This window comes from Poeciliopsis prolifica, unplaced genomic scaffold (assembly GCF_027474105.1).
Source record: "Poeciliopsis prolifica strain line A6 unplaced genomic scaffold, Auburn_PproV2 SCAFFOLD010, whole genome shotgun sequence".
NCBI lineage: Eukaryota > Metazoa > Chordata > Actinopteri > Cyprinodontiformes > Poeciliidae > Poeciliopsis > Poeciliopsis prolifica.
The window spans coordinates 11,738,644-11,751,781 of NW_026562385.1; the positions used below are offsets into that span (position 1 = coordinate 11,738,644).

Here is a 13,138-nt window from a genome sequence, read left to right on the forward strand (position 1 = left end):
GCGTTGCTTGAATTTTGTCGAAGGTGCGCGCGTGCTGCTCACTCCCAGGCGAGCGCGCGCCCAGCCCTCAGTTGCTCAGAGCGTCTCGCGCTGCAGCTCGTGGACTCATCCTGTCAGTCGGGACCATCATCCAGAGACGGCGGCTCCGGGTCAGCAACACAGGGACGATAAAAAAAAATAAATAAATAAAAATAAAAGTAGGGTTCTGTGAGAGGAAGCACATCGGCTGCTGTCGCTCCTGTCAGTGGAACAGGAAGAGGGTTTCTAGGAGCAGTTCACCGGCTAGATAAACACACCGGTACCTCCCGGGCCAGGCAGAATAGAGCAGAACCAAACAGCCGAAAAGGGAACCAAGTTGGGCGGTTCGTTCACTGAAGAGGTAAGCGTCTCGTACCGGGCGGCGGCTGCTTGCTACACTCTTCCTTTTCTTTCTTTCGCCTTACCGTGTAGCAGCATGACTCTCACTGTTTACTTGCAACAACACTTAATATTTTGTATTTTTTACTGTTTCGTCATTTATTGAGGCGGAAGCGTCTTGGAGTCTGTTCCCCTTGTCAAATAAAAAAAAAAAACAAACAGAAAACATCACTTTCTCTTCTTGTTTGAACCCTCCTCCTAATCAAGGAACAGATGAGGCAGCTGGCTGAAAATCAACAGTGTCCATTTCCTGTTGGTTGGTTGTGCAAACAGTGCCAGCTGAGGGACCTGGCTGCACCGTCATCAGCACCGGCCTGTGTTTGTTCCACTGAAACACAGTAATGAGGCACAGAGTTAGCTTCGCTGCATGGAGAGAGGTCACTGTTCTGATATGACAGCTGGTGTGGGACTCCTTCCCAAAGCCATCCATCCCTTGCACCACAGTGGGATCTGTTCAACCAGGTGATCTATCAGGTCAATGTCTTTCTCTAGGGATGTTTCCTCGGGTTCCTAGTGTAAAAGTAGATCACTTCAAGTTGTCCACTTGTAGCAGTAAGTACATGCAGATTCCCCCCTATGGGTCCCTGACGTAGCGATGATGTGACTGAAGATCCCAGAGCCAGTTTCTAACCTCAGGTTTACATTAAGCATCTGACAGAGGAGGATTGGGGAAACGCCTCAGCTCACAATGAAAACAAAAGTCATTTCAGCAAGGGGTGCACCGACTGCACTTTTCTTGGCCAATCACCGAGCTTTAAAAAAGCCTGACCTGCCCATTCCAATTTTAGTCAATGCTGACGTTTTTTTTTAAATTAATTAATTAATTTTTTTGTCCTAAATTTGTTAAATCTAGTGACTAAGTTGGCAACAGCGGTCGCCAGTGGTCAATTGTCCAATTGCCGATTGGTGCCAAATTTCCTATGTATAATTCCGTTTTATATATTTATGAATTGGTGCTTATATGCGTTCTGTCTTTAACATTGCTTGTTGTTCTGCATGTTCGAAAGCCTGGCTGCAAAACAAATTTCCCCCTTAAGGGGGGCACAATAAAGAAACTGAACAATCTCCCAAAATTAAGGAATTATCAACTTATCAATGCATCCCAGAATTGAATTAGATTTTTAGCTATTCAAATTGCTCCACTTTTAATCTTGTGTTAGTTTTTTTAAGTAAAACATTCACAACTTTGATTGCATTGAATTTGAAGTAAACAGTGAGCTTTTTTCCACTTGTTCTTTCAAGCAGAGAAATTCAAGCCTGATGTTTACATGAAAAGTTTTTGACTAAATATTATATAAACTGAGTAAAAGTCATGAGGTGCCATACAAATTGAAAGTTTGTAGCAACATTTAACTAGTTCAGTGACAGTGCTGTCGAACTTGCAACACCATAAAAACTGATATATGTGAGGTTATTTAATATTACCTATTAACACCAGTTATTCTCATTAGTTGTGTCACGTGTCCAGCGTATCTCAACACAGTTAAAAGTTTTAAAACTCTCATAAAACTTGTTAAAAGTTTCTGCTTTAACAGAATTGTAGTTTAACTTGTCTTAGCTTACAATAGATTTTAAAAGTGTTACTAATGTCTTCATCACAAAGAAAGCTCTTTTTTAACACACTGAACATACTATAAACGAAGATGAAATAATTTGTCAATCATTTTAAAAAGTTTACTTTTATATTCTGTTTCATTTAATTCTGTGTATTAGCTGAAGTAAATACATTTTGTTTAATTTTGAAATCGTGATGTTAGATTAATTGCATGCCTGTTACATTCATTTTATTGGTTGAGTTGTAACATTTTTTTTTTTTAATTTTCAGCAGCACAATACCTAGAAAACTTTTCTCAGGGGAAAAATGACTGCGCTTGTAGAAAACATGGGCCTGGCTTCCTTTTTAAATAATGAGCAAAAGTTGTGAAAGAGTGTCATTTGTACTACAAGCAACAGCGTTTCGCCATCAACCAGCACACAGGACGCCACAAGTCTGTGGGCGTATTAAACAAGAAGCAGAAGATGTTTGAAAGACAAACAGCTGCAAAATGTGTGCAATATTTGTTGGTGTTCCGATAATGTCGACGCAATCCAAGTTTCGCAGTTGCCGCGTTTCCACTGAATGAGAAATACAGTTAAAATCCGAAAATTTTTTTTTCCAAATTTCAGTATAACTGAAAAACCACCTCATGCTAGCATCGAAACTTTTTTGTTTTTTAAATTGGAAATTTTTATTTTCTTTTTTTTTTTGCAATTGGATAATTTATTTTTGTAAGTGCAATTTACACATTTTTCTTAAGCTGGTGTGAATACAACTGTAGAAAGTAAAACCTACCAACATTTAAATTGAGAGCAAAATGAACTTGGGGGGGGGACAACCTTTGGCTTCCTGCTTTGTCACTTTCAGATATGCAAGATATTTTTAAGCTAAATAATTGAAAAAATTATTAACATTTCAATAGAAAGTCACATGAGCTTAAATTGACTCATGGTGCTTGTGTGGAAGGGACTCGACCTCTCATAACCTGCGCTTACTTTGCAACTACTTGCGTTGATGCGTTGAGTGACATGCTGAAATGTGCAGTCGCGTTGTTTTTTTAATCTCTTTGCCGTCATAATGCCACCAGATCATATCTCTATATCTCCACCTCATGCTGAAAACCTCCATTTAGCCACTTAAAAGTCAAACAAACTGACTGCTCTGACCGCTAATGGGTCTTGCACGCAGCCGAATCGTGCTCTGGTCTCCACGGAGACGGGGTCTCGGTCTCGGTTGGCCGGCGCGGCGTTGCGGCGATTGATCAGCCTTGTGCTTGAAAGCATAGAGACGGCCAGCCCACTGCTCTCCACTTAATACCCAAAAGCCGAGCAGCTGCTCCCCTCCTCCCACTGTTTGGTCAACTAACAATGAAAGGGCCTGATGGCAGGTAATCTCACATCAGCCCTCTGGAGAGATGGCAGAGATTAACACTTTTAGTAAAGCAGGTGGCAGGGCTTTGTTTATTCAGCACTCTCAAACCTTTACATGTCGTCTCTTACACATATTCATCTGTCTCCTATTTGATCCACTATTGATTTTGTATGTTTTTCCTTCTATAAATAACATTTTACTGTGTGGTAAGAGACTGTGTATTATCCACTTCTCCTGAAAACACAAACCTCCTCTGGGACAACGTGAAGCAGGAAAACGGACTCAAATTCTGAATCGATTAAAGCAGGGGCATCTGAAGTGTGACCCAGGTGCCATTTGCCAAACTTGCATTGATTATATGTGGCCCTTTTATCACAGTTCAAAAATAGCCCAAGTTTGGTTTGCCAGGTCAGTTGACGTTGCAATAAATTAATTAATCGCATGATGAATTAAACAGGCTTGATAAGTTCCATTTGCATGATTTATCGTTTTTCTCTCTTTCTACCAAAAACTGCATGACAAAAGTCTTCAGACTGGTTCATTGGTCTCAGATACCCGCTTTTTTTTTTTTTTTGAAGGGCAATTTAGTTTAAAAACGAATTCTGACGCCTCTGCATTGTTGTTTTTGTTCATTTACTATGGATATTAAAAATGTCTTCCAGTTCAAATGCTAAATGTTCATTAAAATTTAACCTGAATTGATCTCAATAAAGTTTTCTTGCGTTATCGTGCCATTAGCATTACATTATTTTATTACTTGATAATAATCTCAAAACAAGAATATTATCATTTAACTCAATAATTTCTGGGACAAGTTATTGTCCAGAAAAAAATGTATCATTGACAGGGCTAGATGCAGATCTACATTTAAAAACAAATTTAAGGTAAATTAAAAAAATCTATATATATATAAAAAAGAAGAAGCTGCAAGGTGCAACATAAAGCATTCATCCAGGTTTTTGTCTTGAACTTTATTTATTAGTAATGGGGACCAAAAACATCCAGTGGCTGTTACTGAAATGCAGACTTGGACATGCCCATTTAATACACTTAGCAAAGTAAAGCAAGAGTGAGTCACATCCTGTTCTTGTTACTGAAAAGATGCAAAGAAAAGTATTGAAAAATGTAGGATATGTTTGCTGTTTCTTTCTTAAATCTGTCTTACCCTCCAGGTTGTGTGTTTTTTTTTATTTGCTCTGTTTTAAATCTACAATGATTTATGCATCGCTTGACTACAGAAATCTTACTGCTTTGCTTATTTCATTAAAATATTGAGTTTATTTAGCAGGTGAGAATTAAAGTGCAGTTATAGTTAAAAAGAAAAATACTACAAATTCTGTGGCCCTGGTGTAACTTTCATAACATTTGTGGCCCCAAGCTAAAGGGTTTGGACACCACAGGTTTAAAGGGCCTCCATGGTGGCTTTAGTGACATCTGTTGGCAAGTTGTAGATTACAACAACCTAAATATTACTGACAATGTTGGTAATCTTGTTGAAACTTTTAAAAGCTGATAAAACTATCTTACTTAGTGTGACATTTTTGTATCACGCTTTAGCTAGGATGAGAGTCTCATGGTACGTTGACCTAAGAATACAACAAAAAAGTTGTATGAAAATATTTAATTGCTCTGTTTGAAAACAGAAAATGAACAATTATTCTTACTGCTTCAAAACTAATCTAACATATTGATGATTCAAATTTGGATAATGTCATCCAGAACATTTCTTTATTGTTGTTTTAGTTTTCATAAATTAACCAGTCTCTCCTGATGTGTTTTTTTTTTTTTCAATTTATGAATTAAGCCTTCAGATCAGCATCAAAACCCTGCGACATTTGATAATACACAAGCAGTTCTGGTTAATTGACTTTTTTCTGCATCTATGTATATATTTTGGAAGATGTTTAATCAGAAAAAATGTTACAAAATTTTCCGCAAATATTTCTAAAGTAGAACCAGGGAGATTGATTAATCTAGGAAGAAATATATGATAAACTCTATCTGGATTAAGAATCGGTTCCCAGATGTTTTGGACTCTCGTCTCATGAACGGTTAAATATTGTTCCAGATGGCATCTACCGACTCACGGCTCCATCAGCCTCCCTCGCAGAAAGACGCGGCCGACCAAAACTTCGACTACATGTTCAAGCTGCTGATCATCGGGAACAGCAGCGTCGGAAAGACCTCCTTCCTGTTCCGCTACGCCGACGACTCCTTCACTCCCGCCTTCGTCAGCACGGTGGGCATCGACTTCAAGGTCAAAACCGTCTTCCGCAACAACAAGCGGATAAAGTTGCAGATTTGGGTGAGTGAGTGAAACCGGAATTGAGAGGTTATGCCACGCCAACTTTAGGATGAACAACTAGCAATTTGAATGTCTGTAATAGGCAGTGATGGGATAGTTACTTTGAAAAAGTAACTAACCAAATTATTGACAACCTGATTTGGAAAGTAAATTACTTTAAAAGTAACTTTTAGTTACTTTCAGCTTCTGCTAACAACAACACTCCACCACCTCTGAACATTACACTGAGCTTTGCCAATACTTAATTGCAAACTATTTTACAATAGTAACATCAACAATGTATTTCCACTCATATTGTTGAACTGAAGGGGAGATCGTTTAATGGTTACAACAGTACAAAAAGAAAAACATTAGTGTGTGTTTGTGTGGTCCACTGTTGTCTGGAAAACTCAAAGAAGGATCTTAAAGCCCCCACCTTTACTTCCAAGCCCAAATTAGTAACTTCACGTTCAAAAACGAGCCCAAAAAGGCGCAGCGCGCAACTCGTTAAATTTGCAAGCGACTTTAAAAAAAATAAAAACAAGCCCAAAGCCACTTATAATAATTTGGCAACAGAAAATCAAAATAATTCCTGTTTTTCCACCAACAAAATGCACATCTCTCTCCTCCTTCAACTGCTTACATTTTTGTCGCTGCTGATACTGTCGCATACAATCGCCGATCACTCGACAAGACGCATAGAGGAAATGCAATTAAATTCCCAAAGAAGATATTAACGCAAAGTGATTTCGATAAGTAACTGTAATCTGATTACTAGATGTGAAATAACATGTCGTTACTGAAAAAGTGACCCGACGTCAGTAATGCATTACTTTGTAACGCGTTACTGACATCACTAACAATAGGGATTACTAGAAGTGGAAACCTTTGGGTGCCTGTGTTTGTCTCTGTGGGGTTGGCCCTGGAGCAAGTTTTTCTCGTCAGTCATGCAAATGCAGAAGAATGATTTCCTCAAGTTTTCACATACTTACTTCCGACTCTTACCTGGCATCTGCTGAGAGTTCCTGGTTGACGCTTGGGGAGATGGTTGTGCTGATTAAGGAGGTGTGGCTCTATTTCAGGTTTCCAGAGTTGCACTTCATGTGACAAAGCTCAGCTTAAGCCCAGGTTAAAAAGAGTTAAAAGACTTGTCAAGTTTTTATTGGTTTATTTTAAATCAATCGTTTTTGACGTCATGTTTAAACACGACTTTACAAAGACTAAAGACAATAACGCTTTCAATTTTTTGATTAGGATTCAGGTATTTCATTGTCATACCAGCTCATGTTTGCATATTTGCGGTGGGAAATTCAGACTTGGAATAAATCCAGATATAAATCCAGATTGGTTTTGCCCCAGGGGCTGATTATAGGGGCAGGTTTGAGCGAGACCCAGACCTACAGGAGGGCTCTGGAGTCTCAGAACGTCACAGCACTTTATGCAAACACTTTATGAGTTTATAAACCTTTATGACATTGTCACGTTTGTGTTGGGTGGTTATTTATACAGAATCTATCAGTCATTTACAGGACGAATGGAGGCAGGAGAAGGTCTGACACCAATCATCTTCCTGTGAAAAAGCTTAAAGAAACAAAGGGATTGTAAAAATTTACTTAAAAGTATTTATTTTCAATACTTTTTACATATATTATTGTTTTTTTCTTTCACCACCTAATGCAAATGCAGTGACAGTGCCAAGGTTCATATAAAATAGCATTTGCATCCATTACTGTGTGTTGTGTTTTCTAGGTTTGAGATGGTACTTTGGTCTTCTGCCATCTTAAATTTATGTTTCTAACATTAAGACCTTAAAATATTTTAAATTAATTTACAAAGTAAGTTCTCCTTAAATACGTTAATCTCAGGTCTTACATTTTAGTCTTAGGGCCTATTTAATCTCCTATATTCTGTGTTTATTTTCTTTTTCTTTGGGTGCAATTTTCTGTCAGAAAAAAGTTTGAATCACACACAGATGTCTTCATTACGCGCTGTGACTAGTTGAAAATCCTTGCCAGCTAGCTAACTAGTTCTTTGTGTTTATCATGGGTAAATGCAGATTTGCTTTAATGTATTTTGTGTGTTTTTTATTTTTGGAATTTTGAAATTTAATTCCTAAATGTCTTAAAATGTCTCAAATTTGAGTTGATGAATTTGGGAGAAAATGAAGGACATTGGTACCGGTTTATGGGGCGCGTTCCTACTTTTCATGGACGTCAGAGCAGAATACTCGCATGACAGACAGCTAGCTACAGCAGCCAAAACAGATTATTTCAGTATCCTTTAAACGAAAAACGCCATATAAAACAAAGAATCAGAAGCAAAATGATCCTTTCTCTGAACCTGTTGTGTCCAGATTTCTGTTTTTGACTGGACTAATTTTCCATCTTTCCCCTCCAGTACTAGTCTCAGGTAATGTCTGCTCCACCCACCTGTCTGCTCCTAACAGGAACCAACCAATCCTATTGGCAAGTCCAGCAGATGATTCATTTGAACTAACAATCTGTGAGCCCCTGTATGCTACACAAATAGTGTGCAACATTAATCAGCAGCACACCAAAACACACATCCAGTCGCCTGCCTGACCAAACATTTGGCTCTCGTACTCTGTGTGCCATGTTAGTATGCTATCTAGAACAGAGTGTCTGCTGAAGTAAAGTCCTTCAACTTGTTGACTACAATCAGAAGACCTGAGTGGTCTGGAAAGCTGTTCCAACGACAACAAGTCTTTAATGTATTTTGGTGTAACACCCTGTTTGGTATATAACAAGCTTTCTTTTACCAAAGTCATCATAAAACTGTGTGTGGCTGCCTGGTCTTGGTGGAGTCAGTAACTGTGCTGCTAAATGACAAAGAAACCTGGTATTTCCTGAGCCCAGGAAGCAGAGGAAGTAGCCAATCAGCATCTGACCAGGACACAATGGAGATTCATTGCAGTGCCAGTGCAGCAGCGTGTTTAAGGGGTGTGGAAGCAGCAGGCATGTCTTACTTTCGGGTCCTCATGCGCAGTTAATCATCAGCTCTGTAAAAATGTCCTCACCGTTAATAATTTCATCTTGCAAATATTTCACTATATCCCTCAGAACAGGCGAAGCGTTTTCTCTTTTGGGCCCCGTCTTTTCGTCAAACGTGTCGCTGATCTCACAGTAAACACAGACACACCTTTCATATACACTTTGCATAAGCACACCCAGACATATGGTGAGTGTGCAGTCAGTGTGTGTCATCCCAGAGGATGCGCTTTGCTGCTTCTTTGTCAGCAGCCAATCTAAACACAGGTGACGCATGTTTGAGGAGCAGGGTCCCAGTGACGTCCGACTACCCGGCTGTGCAGGAGCCTGATTTAAACTGCTTCACACACACGCACACACACACGCATGCATATAGGGAGGCAGGTCCTGTCCGCTGTTGTGGTTTGTTTTGTAGCAACCCTCAATACACTCTGTTTGGTTAGCTGTCACATCTTGCTGGCTAATATTTGATTCTTTCTGCATGGTTGAGATGGCAAGGGAGCTGAAGTGACTCTTGTTTCACTAAAACCAGATCCTGGAGCAATAAAGGGAGAATTCAAAGGTTTCCATACGAGGTGCTGCTCTGTCCTATGCATTATGTAGAAAGATAAGATGTGAGGCCGCCACCTGGTAATAGAACATTCATAACCCTTTCTCAGTTTCTGGTTACCTACATGACCTGCTCGGTTTCAAAGCGAGGGAAACAGCAGACAAACACTGGAACACTCACCAAAGCCCTGTTGCAAACCGAGGAGTCTGGAATGTTACTAGGGCTGAAACGATTAGTCAGCATTAATCGTGACAGTCAGATTAATTGCGGTTGATAACAATTAAAAGCGATTCATCAGAATAATTGTGATTAACTAGAATAATCATGATTGATTGCGACGAATTGTGATTAATTGATTGTTGAAATAATCGCCAAATTAGTAATAGATTGATGTTGTTCATTCGGCAAATTGACTTGCAGAATGAACAACTTAATCAGAAAAGTAATTAAGCCAAAACTTTTCAAAAGTACATTTTACATCTAAGAATAGAAAAATAAAAATGTGTCTGTAATTCTGCTCTCGTCAAAACTCAAGTGTTATTTGTGACACATTGAAAACTTGTGGTTGTAACATGACGAGATGTAAAAACAGGTTGTTTTTTGTTGAACTGTTTTGTTTTTATCATGTAAAGCACTTTAAGTTGCCTTCATGCTGAATCTGCAGATAAACTCAACTCAACTTGATGGTTTTACCGACTGAGAAAAACTTTAGTTCAGTTTTTATAGAAAGGTTAAAGGCTTCTCTGAAGAAAGGTGCATGAAGATGAAGATTAGACTCTTTTTTTTTTTTTTTGTAATTTCCAGGAAAGAAAAATTAGGAAAAATATAGCTGTATACTTCCACAATATTTACAAAAAAATTGTGTTTTGGAAAGTTTCTCAGAGATGGTCATTTCAAGTTTTAAATAGTTCGAAGACTCGCGTTGAAATGCACCAGCATTTCCAATGGCAAATTGCTATTGGAACAAAAGGCAACTATAACGTTGACCACACTGCCCCCTTGTGGTTGAACCTGATACATACTTGATCACACATGAAAAGATTGATTCTCCTGATTTGTTGACCAGAATCAGAGTTGTACAGGAACTAGTTACATTTACCTTTTGGAAAAAAGATGGACATTTTGACTCCGCTGTAGTTTTTACTTTTAATTGAGTAACTTTATTTTGAAGAATAGCTATGGTTACTACCCACTCTGAGGAACTTCACAGAGTGAAGAACAAGATTGTTTTAGCCAAAAATTCACCAAACACAGACACACACCTGCAGTTTGTTGGTTTTATGAGTTTTATTTTGAAAGATACTGCTTTGGAAATTTTTTTTTCTTTTGCCACATTTTTTGTTGTTACTTATGTTGTCATTTAAATGTCCTGAACATGCCAATATTTCCACTTTACTTAATATTTTGGTCTTTCTGATTGTAACTGAGTCACCTTTTTGCAAAGCACTTTTTATTACTCTTACTTGAGTCATTTCTTGTTTGGCTCCTTTTTACTTGGACATGTAGTTTACTTGGACTCTTTCTTGAGTATAACTGTTGGGTACTGTTTTCACCTCAGACCAGAATAAACACAGCGTGACTTTGAAGATTGAATGTTTCTGACGGTGTTTCTGTGTTTACGTCCCCGCAGGACACAGCGGGACAGGAGCGCTACCGTACCATCACTACAGCGTACTACAGAGGAGCCATGGGCTTCCTGCTCATGTATGACGTCTCTAACCAGGACTCTTTCGGTGCAGTGCAGGACTGGTGAGTAAACAAGTTAAATCTTCGCCTTTTTGTTCGACTTTCTCAAAAGTGAATGACTAGTACCTGTTGTAAATGTAAGCTCCCAGTCCTTTATTTTGGATTTATCTGATCCTCATGTTTCTTTAATATTTCCCGCATTTGCTGAAATGTCCCTCTGCTGAATGTTCTTCCTCTTTTCTTATTTGCATCTGAAATCCTCCGGTGGCTGGTGACTAGTGGGATCTTGTCTTTCAGGGCGACACAGATCAAGACGTACTCATGGGACAACGCTCAGGTCATCCTGGTTGGTAACAAGTGTGACCTGGAGGATGAAAGGGTCATAGCCACAGAGGACGGCCAGCGGCTGGCTGAGGAGCTCGGTAATTGCTGCAGTAGTGCATTGTTACGCCCCCACGGTCTAGGGCCCCAGGGGCGGTAACATAAAAATGTGTCCAGAGAAAATAAGTGGAATGTAAAAAGATTTATTACAAAAAACAAATGGTTTCACAAAACCAAAACACAGTACAATTTAACAAAAACGTTCGAACCTACTGAAGAATGTTAAGTGCATATTAGTTTACAAAATGTTCAAATAAGTCTGAGGTAAACTTAAAAAACCCAAAAGGGAAAGGAGGAAAAAACACACACAAAGGGAGCACCAAGCCTGCCAAACATGAGGTTCTGGCTTGTGAAATCAAACTTCTCCAAAGTCAAACTGTTTAGCAGAACAAGCAAGAAGAGAAATGTCTCAAAATTGCACAAAGCAGTGAAAAGGAAATAGGTGGGGGACAGCTTAACAAAACCTTTTCAGGAGTCTTTTATACGGTGCAGGTTGGCCTCATCAGCGTCTCATTGGCTTGACAATCCTCTGCTTGTGCAATGAGGTCGCTGCCTGTTGAGTTTTTCTCTTAATGTTATCAGAATATTGATCAGGTTTTGTGCACATTTGCAATGGAAACACAGCAAGAGTAGGTGGAGGTGGTTCTACAAAAACATTGTCATGCATGTCACACATCTTCATTTTTATTTGCAAGAGATGCGCCACTACTTTGCGTCAGTCTGTCACACGCAACATCCCTGTGAGGATCAAAAATAAACATTGGACGCGGTTAGAAGGGTGGGAGGTGCTTTCCGGACATGAGCAGCAACATATTGACAACATAAAAACACGGAGCACCTGGAATGTGAAAAACTTAGTATGGGTAGAATCTTTTTTTTTTTTTTTTTTTTTTTTGAAGGCACTTCTGCCGTTTGCTTCCAGGCTTCCATTTCTTCGAGGCCAGCGCCAAGGACAACATCAACGTCAAGCAGGTGTTTGAGTGTCTAGTCGACGTCATCTGCGACAAGATGAACGAGACCATGGAGGAAGAGAACAACCTCACAAACAACCACATGAGCCACGGCTTCAAAGACTCCTCAGAAAGCGGCGGTGCCTGCGCCTGCTAAGCAGCGGGCCTTTCTAGAACGTCTCCAAACACACACACACACACACACTGATATGAAGAACAACTTCCACTCTGTGCCTGTACTGTGGAAAGTGCTAGAGGGCCAGTTAGCTAAATGGCTAACAGGCTAAGTGGCTACCTGAGACGATCTTGGTTTGGCCTCTCCAACAGGGCTGTCGCTTCCCCTAAAATGAAGCGTTTCTTTCCTATCTCTGTTCTTTTTCTCTTCTTTTGTTTTTTGTTTTGTTTGGTGTTATAACTTATAACTGTGTTCTGAAGCTTCTCCAAGTTTCAACATCCTGGGCTAATCAGCATTTAATACTGCCAGTGCCTGCTTTGTGGATTTGGTTTTCTAACCATCGGGAAACCACTGCACACCGATCCAATGATCGATGCATCCAACAACACTTGTACCACAATGAGATATTTGCTATACATTTTTATTTAATATGTATTTTATAGGAAAAAAATGTAAATCTCATCATGTACCAAAGTCACTTTACCTTGTGGATTTTAACATCTGCCAATATATAAGATTTGCAATGATTTTTTTTTTGTCTGTTTTTTTTTTTTTTTTTTTTTTTTTTACAAAAGTGTGGAGAAAATACAATAACTGTACAAATGTAGATAAATCTGTTGGCACCTGTGGTAAAGCTGAGTATGAAAAATTAAATAAAATCTTTTATCGCAGCAAAACTCAAACCTTCTCTTTAAGAAAATGTTTTCAGTGTTGGAAAACAAATAAGACGTTGGGAAATGATTAGTTTTGAGAAAAACACTGGTTGTAGGAATCGCCTC

The 13,138-nt window shown here is 39.1% G+C and overlaps 1 protein-coding gene across 2 annotated transcripts; it reads left to right on the forward strand.

Annotated features, from left to right (window-relative positions):
• The first annotated feature begins 91 nt into the window (after positions 1-91).
• rab3db (RAB3D, member RAS oncogene family, b) lies at positions 92-13,042 on the forward strand. Of its 2 annotated transcripts, XM_055035616.1 has the most exons (6): positions 92-379; positions 625-879; positions 5,394-5,630; positions 10,798-10,916; positions 11,151-11,275; positions 12,157-13,042. In XM_055035616.1, the coding sequence occupies exons 3-6, from the start codon at positions 5,394-5,396 to the stop codon at positions 12,339-12,341; spliced, it is 666 nt and encodes a 221-aa protein (XP_054891591.1). In that variant the 5' UTR covers positions 92-379; positions 625-879; the 3' UTR covers positions 12,342-13,042. The 2 variants fall into 2 exon arrangements, with proteins under 2 accessions (XP_054891591.1, XP_054891590.1); XM_055035615.1 differs by lacking the exon at positions 625-879.
• Positions 13,043-13,138: the final 96 nt, after the last annotated feature.